The sequence below is a fragment of the Camponotus floridanus genome, unplaced genomic scaffold (assembly GCF_003227725.1).
Source record: "Camponotus floridanus strain SB8 unplaced genomic scaffold, Cflo_v7.5 scaffold13, whole genome shotgun sequence".
Classification (NCBI taxonomy): Eukaryota; Metazoa; Arthropoda; class Insecta; order Hymenoptera; family Formicidae; genus Camponotus; species Camponotus floridanus.
In genome coordinates, this window is record NW_020229248.1 from 1,874,492 (window position 1) to 1,889,921 (window position 15,430).

Consider the following 15,430-nt stretch of genomic DNA (forward strand, 5'->3'; position numbering starts at 1 on the left):
ATTTCTGCAAATAGAAAATTGCAGAATCGTGATTGATTAATCGCGATTCTCTTTACGTTCGAATATTTTAATTTTATGACATAATAACGATCGCTACTTTTAATGTCATAAAAAAAATGTAAGCCCATATTAATATGTTTATATACGTCCTTTAAGGAAGCATATCTCTGTCGCTTGTTCACTCTGTTTATCAATATTCGCTTATTGAATATGTTTTATCTCGAATCCAAATGTTAATAGCGCATATATCTATAGGATTTATATATTTTATCTATATATAGTTACCGTAAAATCGAAACATACATTAGTGTGAGAGTACATATATGTAAGAATTTCGCCCTTATCAAGATTTATATACGTCCATTGCTTTATTTTCAATAATTTTATTTTTTGTATTCGCATATTTATCATTCATTATTCAGTATTATTTAAATAATACACACAGTTAATATATATACTATTTTTAATTATATATATATATATATATATATATATATATATAATATTATTTAAATAATAAATATTTAATCCAACCATTTGATATTAACAATCTCATTTTTGCAGGTATATTTACTTTCTTCGGGCTTTTTTTCACATTTTCTTTGCAAAGCGACAGATATAAATACGTATTACTTATATAAGATTTATGCCTGCTATAAGAAGCTATTAGAAAGTATATTAAATATATATTATAGAAACATGAGATATCGTGTCACACGAGATAATGCTGTTAAAAGTTACATGTGTTAACTCAATTGTTTATACTTTATATCCTTATATGACGATTAAAATTGACAAAATATACACATGTAGTTTAATAATTTTTACCCTAATGTTAATCTCATTTATATTGTGTTTTGTACAGTATTTCTTTACATAAAGATTTAGATTTTAAATAGACATTCAACAATGCTCTCCTAGATACAGTGATATGCATTATCAATTTTGCGGTAACTATAAACCATTCTATTTAAATTGTTAATCATTTTTTTTTTAATATTATATTATGCTTTCAAATTACTTTTATGACATGTGCAATACATGTATATAAATTTGTTATGTATCTTACAAGATATCTTGATTACGTGTGGAAAAGTAATAGATTTAGGAATGTTGACTATATAATAAAGTGTGTAATTTATTGTATATTATCTGCGTTATAGATATGTATGCATCTACATATCTTTTTCAATGTTTACTAAGCACTATCTAATTTATTTATTCATCGTTATCTAATTTATAAATTTATAATTTGATTGCATCTGGAAATTATATAGGGTGTCTACTCCTTAAAAAAATATAAAAAGCCTGGCATTCTCAAGGCTTTCTTTTGTATCTGAAAAAATCAGAGAATTTCTTCTAAATTTTTATCGAAACTCACAATTTTTAAAAAAATTCTGTTATAATATTGTTTTTTATTGTAAGCAGTCTATATAGTCCGTCTGTAAGCCAAGTTGTGAATTTTGTGTGTGTATGTATATATATATATATATATATATATATATATATATATATATATATTTATAAATTATATTATGAAAATATATCTTTTCTTATATCTGTGTTTACATATTAAATGTTTTAATATATTTAATAAAATATTAAATTTACATATTGTTTACTTAAATTTTTAGTGAAAAAATGAAAATGTGCAAGTAAAAAATATTTATTTTACAATACAAATTATATTCAGTTTTTCAGTTATTCGGTTATATTTGTAATTCTATCATGTGAAATTTAAATAACTTTGTATTTTTTTCTTCAAATTAGTGAAAAGCATTAAAAAACGTACACAATAAAAAAACTTATTTTAGAAAATTCCACAAAAAAATCTTTAAAATATTCTCTTTATCTGCAAGTTAGGATATCTGGAAGATTAGAAAATTTTTGTACAAAATTTGAGTAGACACTCTATTATAGGATAAAATTCTCTCTAAAAAAGGAGAATAAGCGTATGTCACATTGATGATTTATTTCGTTAAAGAACATTGTTTATGTTGCAATTCTGGAAATATTTCGTACATTAATACTTCAAATATATCCTGTAAAAAAATTAAGAATAAAAAAAATAAGATTTACATATATATTCATAATATTATTATAATTATAATATAATTATAATTATATATCATTATAATTATGATATGGAAGAATTGATAACTTACGTAAAATAACTGTTTATTCAGATTCACATTCTGTAGGGAATCGAAAACTTTAATCGCGCCGCGTTGGGCACTTTGCGCTCCTACTAGATTCGTCAATACTTCAGGTACGTTATTAAGAAATTGTCTGCGTGCCTCGCCTCGCGTTTTTAGCTTTTCCTCGTCAGTACGAAGAACCGTTTCGGATACAAGTTGACCATTCGGCCACCACGATTTCACAAACAATTGTATGTAGTAATGAAGCATCGGCTCGGAAAATATCCAAGCGACAATATCTCTGATTTGTCTGCGAGAAAATCAAATGATATATTAATATACTTTGTGACAAATATTTCTATGCTTTATAATTCAAGCACAAAATATTAGAGAATTAAAAATATTGTGTGTGTGTTTCTCTCTCTCTCTCTCTTTTTATCTCCATTTATAAAATATTTATAAAAAATAAGATCCCAAAATATCCCACACAAGTTTTATTTTCTGTGTGAAATTTATATTTTTATTTAATATATAAAGAAAATGAATATGAAATTTCTTTCTGTATACTTCACCTATTTATAGTGCGTCCATAAGTAATCTGTACGAAGGTAATGAGAGATCGTCTGAGCCAACGAAATACTCCTCGCAAGTCGAAAATTTCTCCTAGAAGCGTGTATAATGGCTCAGCGATTGCATCCCTGCTAGCATTTAGATAACTATCTGTGCCGGTACGACCAGTCTCGCTATCGTCCAATAATAACGAATAATCTTCTTCATCTTCTTTATCGCGTAGCTCGTTACTACCGACAGATCTGTCGTGGAAATTTACAAAAATCAACAAATAGATCAATGATCATGCGGCGAAATTAGTGACGCGTACGTTTTGAATAACGTAGATAAAGAAAAACGAGATTTCTTGGGAGATGGTGCTACGGCTTTAAGGTGTTCCGAACTTGGACTAAGAAAGGCGTACAGTGCTTCGCTTTGATTAAGCCTTTCATCCTCCAAGACAAACTGCAAGAATTAATAAACGATGGAATATTAGTGCGTGTATAAAAGCTTAAATTCGTAAATAAAAAAATATGTTGCATTCAGACGTACATTTAAATATTTTTGTATTTGCATCTTAGCTTTGTCGAGGGTACTCTTATCAGATTTACCGAAAAATTTTAGAGGCTGCGACGGTAAGTCCAGAGTTTTAACATCAGAACATAACTGACGTAGTTTCCGATGAAGATCTTGAAAATCTTGTAATTTCCTCAATACTACCCACCCACTAGATATACTCTCATCATTATCTTCATCTTCCGCCATGTGGACAACCAATACAAATTGTGGAGGATCCCCATTATCAGGCATCTACTCAAGGCATAAGATTATTATATATGAATATATTTAAATAAAAATTTACACAGAATCATACTTCTGCGTTTTGCACATCGGCTCTCCAGTGACCTAAATGTTCAGCCCACATTTCCGTATGATTTAAATGCGCCTCTAATTGCCGTTTTTCACCTTGCAACCATTCGACTTCTTTCGCCAATATGCTTAATACTTTACTCTCGGGCTTGAGGGAAGATTTAAGCGCCTGTAGAGCTTGCATCTTATTGTTCAATTTTTCCTGTAGTTGATCCAGTTTGCTACGAGCATAATTCGATCGTTCGCCAACAAGTAAAGTTGAAGAATCTGATAATGTACCATCAACAATCCCATGATCTTCAACTAAACCTGATATACAATTTCGTAAAAATTTATATTATAGAATACATCACTTATAATAAAGCAATTTCTCTAATTAGTATTGTTACATCAATGTTAATTACATATTATTTCTGTCTTGAAAATATCAAACATTTTCTGTATTTTATACAATACTGACCCTCTGCTCTTTCATTGAGTAAGGCTTCCTGCATATTTTTATATTGCTCACTAACGAGGAATGATGGATAATACTTTTCTTGGAGTGTCTTGACGACGTTATCTTGAACCTCATAAAAGATATTAGGTCCTGTATCACCCAATAGGAAGGCTTCCATTCGTTTTCGGACATTCTTATCCACTTTAATCTCAGCAGTTGGTGATCTGATATAAGTATAAAAAATCTCAGCTCCCAATTGATGCCAGTTGGATCGATCCGCAGTGCGTAATTCCTGCACCGCTGCCCAATAACCAATCAATCCTTGACTAGCGACCTGTTCTAAAAATTGAGACAGATGTCGTCGGCCAATCACATTATCCAAAATTGCTTGTAAAGGAAGTATTCTGCCATCCGCAATCTCCGCCGCATCACAGATTTCCGCATCCTGAAAAATATCATTGTATGAAATATAACTCACATTAAATCAATTCGTATGAGAATAATATATTTCTATGTAACCTGATGAGGATACCCGTCCCATCCTAATGTTTGCATATGACACTCGCACGTATTCTTGGCAAACGTCAACTGATGGATGTATCTCTTAAGTTTTCTGGCTCGAATAGCATCAGAATTTCCAAGTGTGTTATTCTCGGGATCCAAACCTTGAGCTCGTTTAACGTTTTGTATCGTAGTAGCCTGCATAATCTCAGTAACAATGTTATATCTGATATGTTTGAGAACTTCTAAATCTTTAGTGCTCTTAATCATACGAATAAAATCCTCGAAAGATTCCGCATATTCGTATGTTTTTCTGTGCATCGCTTCGGCAAGTTGTTGCTGATCGATATATGCTAAAATCTTTTGATTGATGTAATCGGGATCCGTGATTAAATCTATCGCCGGTTTTAGGACTAAAATATAGAAAAAAACAAATATATATATAGTAAATTAAAATAATAAATCTTTAAAAAAATGATAATGAAATTACTTTTGCATGTGAGAAGTTCTCTTAAAAGAAACTTGACTGGAGAAAGAGAGTAACTGCGTGGTAACAAAAACAGGATATAAAGTTCGCTAATCTTCCTTAAATACTCCAATTCAGCAACAGGTGACATTAAATGTGCCGACAAAATAAATACTGGATCCTCTCCTTCTGACCTAAGTGCAATAAATAAATCAAATTGTTCTCCCAATCTTATTTCTTAAATATGCTAAGAAGAGAAGCTTACGAAGCTGCTTGAGCTATCCTGATCTTTTCAAAGTGAAAGGTAAGCTTGTTCACTATATTGCAGACTACTAATTTAGTATGATCAACGCGTGACAAACGATCGTGGAGGCTCTGTATTGCGCCCCAAACATCTTGTTTCATATTATTTATCAATTGTTCAGAACCAAACGCCAGATCATTCAACCAAGAACCAACAAAATCTTGAAATACTAGATCTAAAAGATTCTGCAAGGCACCATCTACCAAACGAGTAAAAATCATAGGATAACGCATATGCTTTTTGCTGGTAGCTGATCTGGATTCGTATCCTTTCTGCAAAATAAAACCAACAATCAAAACCAAATAACAATGACATCATATCGATACATTATATCAAGTGTGTCACTTGTAAAAGCACATATACCATCAGCATGTTATGGAAAGCATCCATCTCAGTAATGGTTCTAACGGAACTAGAGCCAGTCTGGTGCTTAGGAGATAAAGCTATGTTAATCATTATCATAATTAATGGGCCGATAAGGAGACAGGCGCAAGTCAATATAAGATAAAGACAACAACACTGGACGCTGGTCCAGCCTGTAACAATTCCCAGAATTATAGTGGCTAACGGCATAAAGCAAACAGCAACAAGGAAAACCATGTTTCTCGTTAATAATACGTCAATAATATGCAAACGAGACAATAATATTTACATCAATAAAGATATATTCAATACAATAATATTCTTTAATCTTGCTGTATTAATAATGCAAAACAATACCGAGCGCCTCGCCATTTTTAAATATCGATAGCACCCATAAACAATATAAAATACATAGACGATGAGAGAAATTTCCGATTTAGTGCCAACTTGTTCCTTCCTCCTGATTGGTCTATTGTCAGCCGCCATCTTGCCCTTGATACGTCTCACATGTAAATTCAATTATCAAATTAAATTCAATTATACTGAAACCTCTCAAAAGTAGACCATAGTTCTGGTATATTAATATTATGAATTAATACTGAATTATCATAACTGTAAGAGTAACAATATTATCAATATCAATTTTTATTAATTCACTATTTTGGACACGATATTTATTCATCTCATATAATGAATTAAAATTTTATTTTTTTACATACTTTTATTCTTTTGTGAACCATAATCAATTCATTCAAGTCATTTTAAATGTTGAAAATTTAATAATAATGCTCATTCAGTATCTCTTGGTCTTCTACATTGAAGAGGTTTAAGATTAAATTTCTATTAGAGTTTCCACTCTATTAAGTCTTATGGCAGCATGTCGGCAACAACTTTGGCGTCTGGGTTGGAGACGCGAAACAGCCGACATGGTTTCTGTGCGCTGTGAACCCCGGTAGATTCGCTCCTATTGATTGCGCGACAGTGTGTGTAGATTCTTCTGACTAAATCGTATATTACATAGCGGTTTTTTTTTCTTTCCTGTGTTCACATCGATAGCGATTACAAGGATCGGCGGCGAGTTGTCACGAGGGAATCGGCGAAAAACGGAAACGTGAGTGGAATACCGTGGCGATAAAATCTTTTTCGAACGTGTCGTTGGCGCGTAAGCTGCTGTGTTTATCTTCGTTTCCACTGACAATTTTGCCTCTCGATACTTCGCGCCGTTTCTGCCGCGTCGCTAACCGATTTTAACGATATTAAAATCAGCATACGGAGTAGCTCCTTCGTGAAAATGTTATATTTACGTGTAGTTTACGTGTGCTACGGAGATGAAAATACCGCCATAGCATTGTTGTGACCGTATATGACTTATATATCTGTCTCTATCAAAATCGTGTAACTCACATTTGAAGTTGTAAGATTAGAAAACGTTTATTTTACTTATTTCCCTTAACTGTGAATAAGTAATTTACAAATATCTGTCCTCTGTAACTAAAATATAAAGTATTTGCTTCTATAAATGAAAAATTGATTGAAATATATATTGTGATGCACAATGATAAAAACTTTGTTAGCTTTGTAAGGCTTAACAAAGAGCGAGAAATATGTATGATAATTACAAATCATTCAGTTTTCATCCTATTTATATCTATGTTATCATCCTATTTATATTTATTTATATTTATTTAAAAATAAAAATCTATATATTATGCATATACCCTAAATTTTGATTAATATTAATTATTATAAAGATTATAATTAACATTAGCTAAGATTATTAGCCGAATAATTTGAGAAATTAAATTTAAAAATTATTTTGAGATATCTTAAAGATAGATATATTATTAAACCACTAAAATTATTTTATTCTTTAGGAAAGATCAAGATGACACCGGAAGGATATACACGTGTTTACGTAGGTGGGTTGAATGAGAGCATCAAAAAGGAAGATCTGCAAATGGAGTTTGAGAAGTATGGCAAGTTGAACAAGGTGTGGGTAGCCTTCAATCCACCAGGTTTTGCCTTTATCGAATTCTTCAACATGAATGAGGCTGAATTAGCATGCTGCAATATGAACGGCATGGAAATCATGGGTGCGAAATTAAGAGTGGAGATTTCACGGGGTAGAGGTCGCGGCGGTGGGAGGGGTGGAGGTGCAGGTGGTTTCAGAGGAAATCGGGGAGTTGGCAGTAGGGAATTCGGTTCTCGAGGCGGTGGTAGTGTGGGTTATAGAGGCAGTTCCTATGCCGATTATGGAGGCAGTTATTATGCAGGCAGGAGTGGCACAAATAGAGGCAGAGGCCGTTACGGAGAAGACTATATGTTCAATCGCAGCAGTGGGTATGTTACGCGAGACGGATATACACAAGATGTCTATGGTGGTAGTAGCGGGGACACTGGTGCCGACTACTACACCGGGAAGGATACAAGTACAGCGAGGTATCGAAGCCGCTCTCCCGCTGGCCGTGGCAGGTATTACGATACCCATATATCATCTAAACTGATTTTAATCGCACATGATTAACAATATTATAATATTAGTTTGACTATAATGCTATTTGAGAGTGCAATATAGATTATAGTGTCCTTAAAAGGCTTCTTACAATCTATCATAATTGTACACAGTGGCATTTATGCTCATGGGTAAATATCAGGTCTGAAGAGATATATTTGTATTTTTATATTTAAAGAATTCGTATCATTTATAAGATCTTCAGAAGAGAAAATGTTTTGAAGAGATGATATTTTTTTGAGGAGAGGTTTAAAAATATTAATAATGATAAATAAACAGAAAAATACACAATCTGTTTACATGGAAATGTATCATAAACAACAGACAGAAATTTGACTAAATATCCAAATACTTATCTAGCTCAAAAAGAAAGGCTGAATGAACTAATTTACGGAAAATAATTGACAAGTAATTTCACATATTATATAGAATATTACAAATATAATATTGTTTCAAGCTTATTATAAATCATGTCAAAAAATTAAATAAATTACAAAGAAATTCTATAAATTATAAAAAAAGAAATGTTTCAAGTGCATGAAAAGCCCATTGCTATCATTAAATAAATTTCTGTAATTGCATGCACAAAAATATCAAGCTACTATTGGCTCTCATCTTAGTGAGAGTTAAAAGGGAGCGAAAGTAATGTGACATTCTATTTTGCATTTCCATGTTCACAGTCATCGTCATCTACGTGAATGCACATAAAAGAACTACGCTGCGTCTTGCCAATCTGAACTGCGGGCCGATCAGCCACCCGCCTCGACGACTTCATTTCTGTCCAATCTACACACAGCGATCTGTATATAGACAAGAACTACCATTGCAGTTTGCGCTGTGCAATATTTTCCCTGCATTGTACCATTTCTATACAACTTGTGGTCGTTGCTGGGATATACTTTCTATGATTAACAGATCCGAGAGTTCCCTTAAATAAAAGCATTCTTACACAAAATAAGAAACGCGATGAGATAGATCGCGAAATTACTTCGAATGATTAATATTTAAAGAAGTAATTAATATAGGGCTGTAATCTATAGGGACTATAACACTATCTACGATCACCGTTTTATGTTTAGCTGACGCCTTATTGGGTTATTTTAGATCTCTATATATTTTCAATGTTCAAAATCTTGTGACTTGATTTATTATTATACAAATTTTTCGAGATTTATTTATGTATATATATATATACATATATATATATAGTACTTATTATATATTAACATATATAATAATCTTGATATATACATATATATAATAATCTTGATTGCATTAAAAATATCTTTTAAAATGTATTTTTGATGATTTATTTGATTCAGTTTTCAATATTTTCAATTCATTAAAAATTTACTACAATATGGCGGTCCATAATCTTGTGAATATCATTCTCGTGTATTTAGATAAAAACGTGTTCTCGCTTATATTCTATGAAATAGTAATGATTTTATATGGGAATTGGAAAGATGAGATAGTAAATCGCGCGCAATACTAGCCAAATGCAAATTGCTGCTCGCATATAATAATTGATTTATTGCGCAAGTGTATAAAAAACAAGGCAGTTTTGCTTGGAAAATTTCAGTGCACAAATAACAAGATCAAAATTTTGCGAAGCGAAAATCGCGTCTATAATATATCTTCTATACTTCGTTTTTATAATATATGTGCAGTACTGCATTTGGAAAGAGACACGTTAAAAAGAGCATTTGCTTTTATCATTATAGAAATGCTCGTGAATAAGAAAGTGATAAAATAATGGTAATAATATATATTACCTCCACTTGTAAATGATATGGAATTGGAAATTAAGATATTAAATGATTTGCGCTCAGTACTGCCTGCCACCCTGCCTGCCTCTCTGCCTACCTATTTTCTCACAGTTTACTGGTAACATAATTCGATGTCATTTTTATTTAATTTTAAAGTAAATTATTTTAATTAAATATGGTTGCTCTCTCATTTAATAGTTCGTACAGGTATTTGAGATTTATACAATATCAAGGCTTATAGTAATATACAAATATACAAGTAATTTCAGTATTATTAGTAATATTATGTTCAGTATCATTTTTTTTTAAACAATCTTGTGCTGATGTTCTTTTATTTTAATTTTATTTTAACTATGAAGTAATACACATCATACATAAGCCTTTGGTGTGTGTATGCATGTGTGCGTTATATGTCATTAAAAAATCTAAATAGCTATATATAACATTCGTCCATATATATGATGTTTTAAAACAATATCAATAACGTTTAAAAATTAATAAAAAATGATAAATGAAAGCAATTCATGCCTGGAAACTTCGCATGTTTCTTAGAAACGATCTCCTATGTATACATATATGCTTTCAAAAACTAAACCAATATATATATATGATTGTTTCGCATAGTGGACGATTTTTATTTTAAACATATTGAAATTAAAAGCTAATACTTCCATCAACATTCCGAAAAATCTATTTATAAATATAAATAGAGAAAGTCTCTTGAAATTTAGTTATTTTAAAAATTTTTGTTATTTTAATCCCAATACACGATTCCGATGCAAGCAAGTTTATTACAAGTTAATATCACATATTATGTAAGTATTTTAAAATTTAGCATTATCATTAACATTTTAATTTTGACAAAAATTGAGTGAAGATTTTGAGTTTTTACACAATTTCTACAAGTAGGAAATTAAAATTATTAAACTATAATTCAAACTAGATTTGGATTTTTTATTTATATCTTAATATAGTTAATATTTCAATTCAGTTAATTGTTAATATTTCAAGAAAATATATCTGAATATTTAATTCTTAATATATTCTGCTAAAATTGATTTAAAATTAAATACAAAGATATATAAAATAATTATTGATTATATCAAGTTTAATTTTAATTATGGATTTTTTTATATTAGTATTTTAAAACATTTGAACAATCAGTATTTCATTTATGGTATCAAATTGATTAGAATATGCTTTACTCTTTATTTTTAATGGATATATTTCTTTCACACAATATTATATAACATTATATAGATATCTTTTGAATAGCTATTGGGACTTTTGTATATTAAATTTGATGTGTGAAATAATAATATAAACTTAACTTTTTATATTTTTTATACATTTAAAATTTTTGTACATATTTGATAGATATTTTATACATATCTTTTTATCTTATAGAGGCTAAAAGATTAGATCTTCGTTCAGTGTTTTGGAATAATGCTCGAATCAGTTGTTTAACTTGTGCAGCAGTGAATTCTTGTGCTAACAATCCTTTCCCATTTCCCCATCTAATTTCGATTTCTTTCAATGATGCACCAAGTATCTTAATTAATTCCAAAAATTTCCCCCATTTTCGTACATGCTGTTGTATCTGTTGATCCTAATATGATCCAAATATGAATTAGTATCATGTATTTCATCAAACAAAATAATATTCTCATTTAACATTTAACTTTTACAGGGACCAGTTGGAATACTGCTACTTTGAACAAATCTTTATCATATTAAATGTATTTTCATGATATTAAAATCTAATAAAAATTTATATTGAAAAATCTTTCTGTTCTTGTAAATTTTCTTTATATTTTTATATTATATCTTGTTTTATATGTGTATATATAAAAGTGTATATATAAACAAGATATAATATAACACACACACACACATATATATATATATATTCATTATGTACTTACAGGAAATATCTGTGGTGTTCGTTTTACCACCATATTGAATAAAGTTACCAGTTCTGTTGCTACATCAGCTGGAATATCTTCAACAGTTATAACTTTTGATATTAAATCGTCAATCATAGAATTTGTTATACATCCTATAAAAGATATTAATATAAGAAATTAAAAACGTATATTAAAATATAATAATAAAATGCAAAAAATTGACTAACCAACAGCTTTGCAATAAATGTTTACAGGTAATACGTCTAGCCAAACAGTTTTTAATAATTCCAATTGTCTGATGCATTGTCTCAATGCACGCTCGGTGCTAGGATGTAACTCAGATGTTTGTCCCAATCCCGAAAAACCTATTCATAAATATAAAATATTTTTGTTACAGTTGTTTCAATTTTTTCATATACAATGGGTCTAAGTTAATTATAAACCTGAGTCCTTGATGATGTCAAAAATTATATTTTTTTGATATTTCATGTGTTCTAAAAAATATTGCGAACCAACTTCTCGGAATATCACGACTTGATCCGAAAATGTAAAATTCATTTTTTGTAAATTTTTCGGGAATTTATCTTTATATTCATGTGCCAATGTAAGTAGATGATGAGCAAGATACATACAATTATTATGAAACAGAGCTAAACATAATTATATATTAATTTTATATTTATAATAAGTACATGTTTCGTTAAATGTTTCTTATTCTTACCAATTTGCTGTGGTATCGTTTCTAAAAATTTTTTATGATGTTCGGGCACCAAACCAACATACATTTCGAATATATTTCTACATGTATAAAATAATCTACTAGCACAAGCATCCGAACTATTGCAAGCTTCATCTAATATTGTCCTTGCTAACTCCAATATTTCTTGTACGCTTTTGCTAGAATACATTAAATAATAATTATATTTAACTTTTTTGTACAAGATTATATAGATATGGAAAAAAATCATCAGGATTTGTAGAACTCATAAAAATTCACATATATTAATATTTGATCTTTTTCATTAATACTAAATATCCATACAATTCAATCTACACATTTTTTTAGCAAAAATGAATTTTATGAAATTGGTCAAGATTGATAGATATTTATTCATAAATTTGATCAATGTATATTAATAAAATACAAATTGCATGCAAATAAACTAATTTATTTCAATATATTCCTTTAAAAAAATGCATTTTAAATTTTGATGTTAATTCAATATGATTGCAGTGAAGGAACAGAAAATTTTAATCATTGATATAAAATACTAATATAATATACCTGATTTGACATTTCGGTAAATAAAATGACATATCCTTTAATGTTTTTTCATTCAATAATTCATAACTATTTTTAAATGCTTTATTGATAAATGAAGGTGGTTCCTACAAAAAAAAAAGATAAAATCAAATTTTATATATATATATTTATATACATATATTCTCTTAAAAAAAAATAGATACCTGTAGCTCACATCGAATAGAATCATGTAGATCTTTCTTCATTATATTTCTAGCTTTAACTAGTAAATCCTGACACATTCTATCAATAAAAAGTTTATCAATATTATTTGTATACTCTGATAAAAAGAGCTCGTCCTTAGAAAGAAATTCTGAAATTTTACATTGTTAAATTATTTGATATCATAAAGTAAACTATTTCATCTTGAAAATAGCCACAAATACCGATTTCTACTAAATAATCTTGAAATTCATTAATCGCTTCGACAACAGGCTCGAAATTCTTTAGATTTGCATTAGAAGTTGGAATGGTATATGAAATACAATCTGTTGTTAAAGAATGAGATAATTGCTTCAGCAAATGTGGTTGCATTTTTTTCAGAAATGTTTCGTTATCTGTAACTGTTAAATTCAGATGTTGATGAAGAAATTTAAAGAGCAGTTTTAAATTATACAGTACACTTTTGAAACATGGCATCTTTTTTTTCTCCAATATTTCGATGGTAAACACTCTCTCCTTGATAACATATACTGAACAATGATCATGAATGATAGGATTAATAACATGATTCATCAAGTTCATTAAAAATTTTTGCAAGAAGTTGTCAAGATTATTGATGATATGCAATGCTTGTATTAATTCCTGTATGTTATCATGTTCACTTTTGATAGTAATAGAAATAATTGTTTTGCTATCTTTCACATCATTATTCCAACAAATACAATCATGTAAGAGTTGAGACACTTCTAGTGAGTATGAACGGAAGAGATTGCAATATTCATCTTTGATTGCCATATATATATCAAGATCTTGCAGACAACTATGGGGATTATCCAATAAAGATTGTATTTGCCACAGAGTTTTTGCAGTATCGATATATCGTTTTTCTTCTTGCATTTCCCTTATGGATTTTATATATTCATATAAATTTATCAACTGATGAGACAATTTTAAGCTAATGTTTGATTCTTTTAACTTTTGAGAGAGAGTTTTCAATTCTTTTGTCAAACCAGGCAACTCTATTTTAACCTGTATAATAAAAGCGAATAAAATTTTGTTCTAAATCTATTTTAATAATATAATAGATGATGAGGATATACTTGATCGTTTATTCTGTTCTGCAAAGTATCCATCTCTTTCAATAGTTGCTCAGTCTTCTTAACTAAGTGCACATCTCTTGTCAATTTTGCACTGAATTCAACATAATTGTCATCCATAAAATCTTTAACTTCATATTCTAGTTTTGTCATTTGTTTCTGTATTTCAGCAATATTTTTTTGAAGATTTACTATTTCAAACTTCCCTGTATAGTAAAACACAATGATCATCATAATTATAGTTTTATTATAAATATTATAATCATGGTTATTTAAGAGCATATATAATTTCTTTAAAGAAAAATAGAAAAAATAAAATTGGCTATAGATTTATATAATTACTAAGATTTGATTGTCTATAATTTTGGGGAAACAATTACCATAAATCCAGAGAAAATACTAAAATTTAAACATATATTGTTATTTTAAATGTAAAAAAATTTACTTCTTATCTTTATTAGTTTAGAAAATATAATTTTTTTCATTAAAATTTAATTTTTGTGTCCTTATGAAGGTTTTAGTTTGTTGCATACATTTTTTTATTTTTTATCAGAGTAAATTCTTTAATTTTATGAAACTTTCAATGAATAAATCTAAACTAATAAAAATAAACGAATAAAACATTATATATTTTATATTTAGCATAGCATCTAAATTAAATTCAAATCTTGATTCTCGGATTTATGATAATCTTTTTGCAATTTGACAATCTGTTTGAATATGCACATACACACATCATTATATGTAAGCATTACCTGCTGTAGTTAATACATCTGCTACAAACGATGTCATATTTGACATATATATATATATAAGAAATTTAATACAAATATCAAACACTTTTTCTGTGATCGCAATTTGATTACTTCGTGTATCTTAAAAATACACAGGAATCACAGATTTCTATACATATTTATATTAAACTACTAACAGCAATGTTGAAGATGATACAAAGGCAGCCATTTCTAAAGTGGGCATAGTATAGATTAGGTTAAATGTACACTGTGTCCTATTTTAACTAACCGGCTGTTATTAAAATATAAGCTATTT

The 15,430-nt window shown here is 29.1% G+C and overlaps 3 protein-coding genes across 5 annotated transcripts; 1 reads left to right on the top strand and 2 right to left on the bottom strand.

The window, feature by feature from the left end:
* Nucleotides 1-523: 523 nt before the first annotated feature.
* Nucleotides 524-6,008, bottom strand: LOC105255082 (sorting nexin-25). 2 transcript variants are annotated; one of them, XM_025406011.1, is made up of 11 exons: nt 5,631-5,867; nt 5,229-5,539; nt 4,988-5,157; nt 4,516-4,910; nt 4,018-4,441; nt 3,562-3,866; nt 3,240-3,497; nt 3,019-3,152; nt 2,711-2,950; nt 2,166-2,448; nt 524-1,336 (listed from the first exon to the last, which is right to left on the bottom strand). In XM_025406011.1, exons 1-11 carry the CDS (start codon nt 5,865-5,867, stop codon nt 1,283-1,285), a joined length of 2,811 nt encoding a protein of 936 aa, XP_025261796.1. In that variant the 3' UTR covers nt 524-1,282. The 2 variants fall into 2 exon arrangements, with proteins under 2 accessions (XP_025261796.1, XP_011262458.1); XM_011264156.3 differs by lacking the exon at nt 524-1,336 and adding an exon at nt 1,954-2,042 and having other exon boundaries at nt 5,631-6,008.
* A 525-nt stretch (nt 6,009-6,533) lies between these two features.
* LOC105255083 (RNA-binding protein Rsf1) lies at nt 6,534-9,292 on the top strand. Its single transcript, XM_011264157.3, has 3 exons — nt 6,534-6,741; nt 7,505-8,102; nt 8,823-9,292. Exons 2-3 carry the CDS (start codon nt 7,516-7,518, stop codon nt 8,848-8,850), a joined length of 615 nt encoding a protein of 204 aa, XP_011262459.1. The 5' UTR covers nt 6,534-6,741; nt 7,505-7,515; the 3' UTR covers nt 8,851-9,292.
* A 1,962-nt stretch (nt 9,293-11,254) lies between these two features.
* Nucleotides 11,255-15,345, bottom strand: LOC105255084 (centromere/kinetochore protein zw10 homolog). 2 transcript variants are annotated; one of them, XM_011264159.3, is made up of 10 exons: nt 15,136-15,345; nt 14,384-14,586; nt 13,508-14,312; nt 13,286-13,434; nt 13,104-13,207; nt 12,540-12,715; nt 12,262-12,468; nt 12,046-12,183; nt 11,837-11,970; nt 11,255-11,520 (listed from the first exon to the last, which is right to left on the bottom strand). In XM_011264159.3, the coding sequence occupies exons 1-10, from the start codon at nt 15,179-15,181 to the stop codon at nt 11,308-11,310; spliced, it is 2,175 nt and encodes a 724-aa protein (XP_011262461.1). In that variant the 5' UTR covers nt 15,182-15,345; the 3' UTR covers nt 11,255-11,307. The 2 variants fall into 2 exon arrangements, with proteins under 2 accessions (XP_011262461.1, XP_025261804.1); XM_025406019.1 differs by lacking the exon at nt 12,262-12,468.
* Between the last annotated feature and the right edge of the window lie 85 nt (nt 15,346-15,430).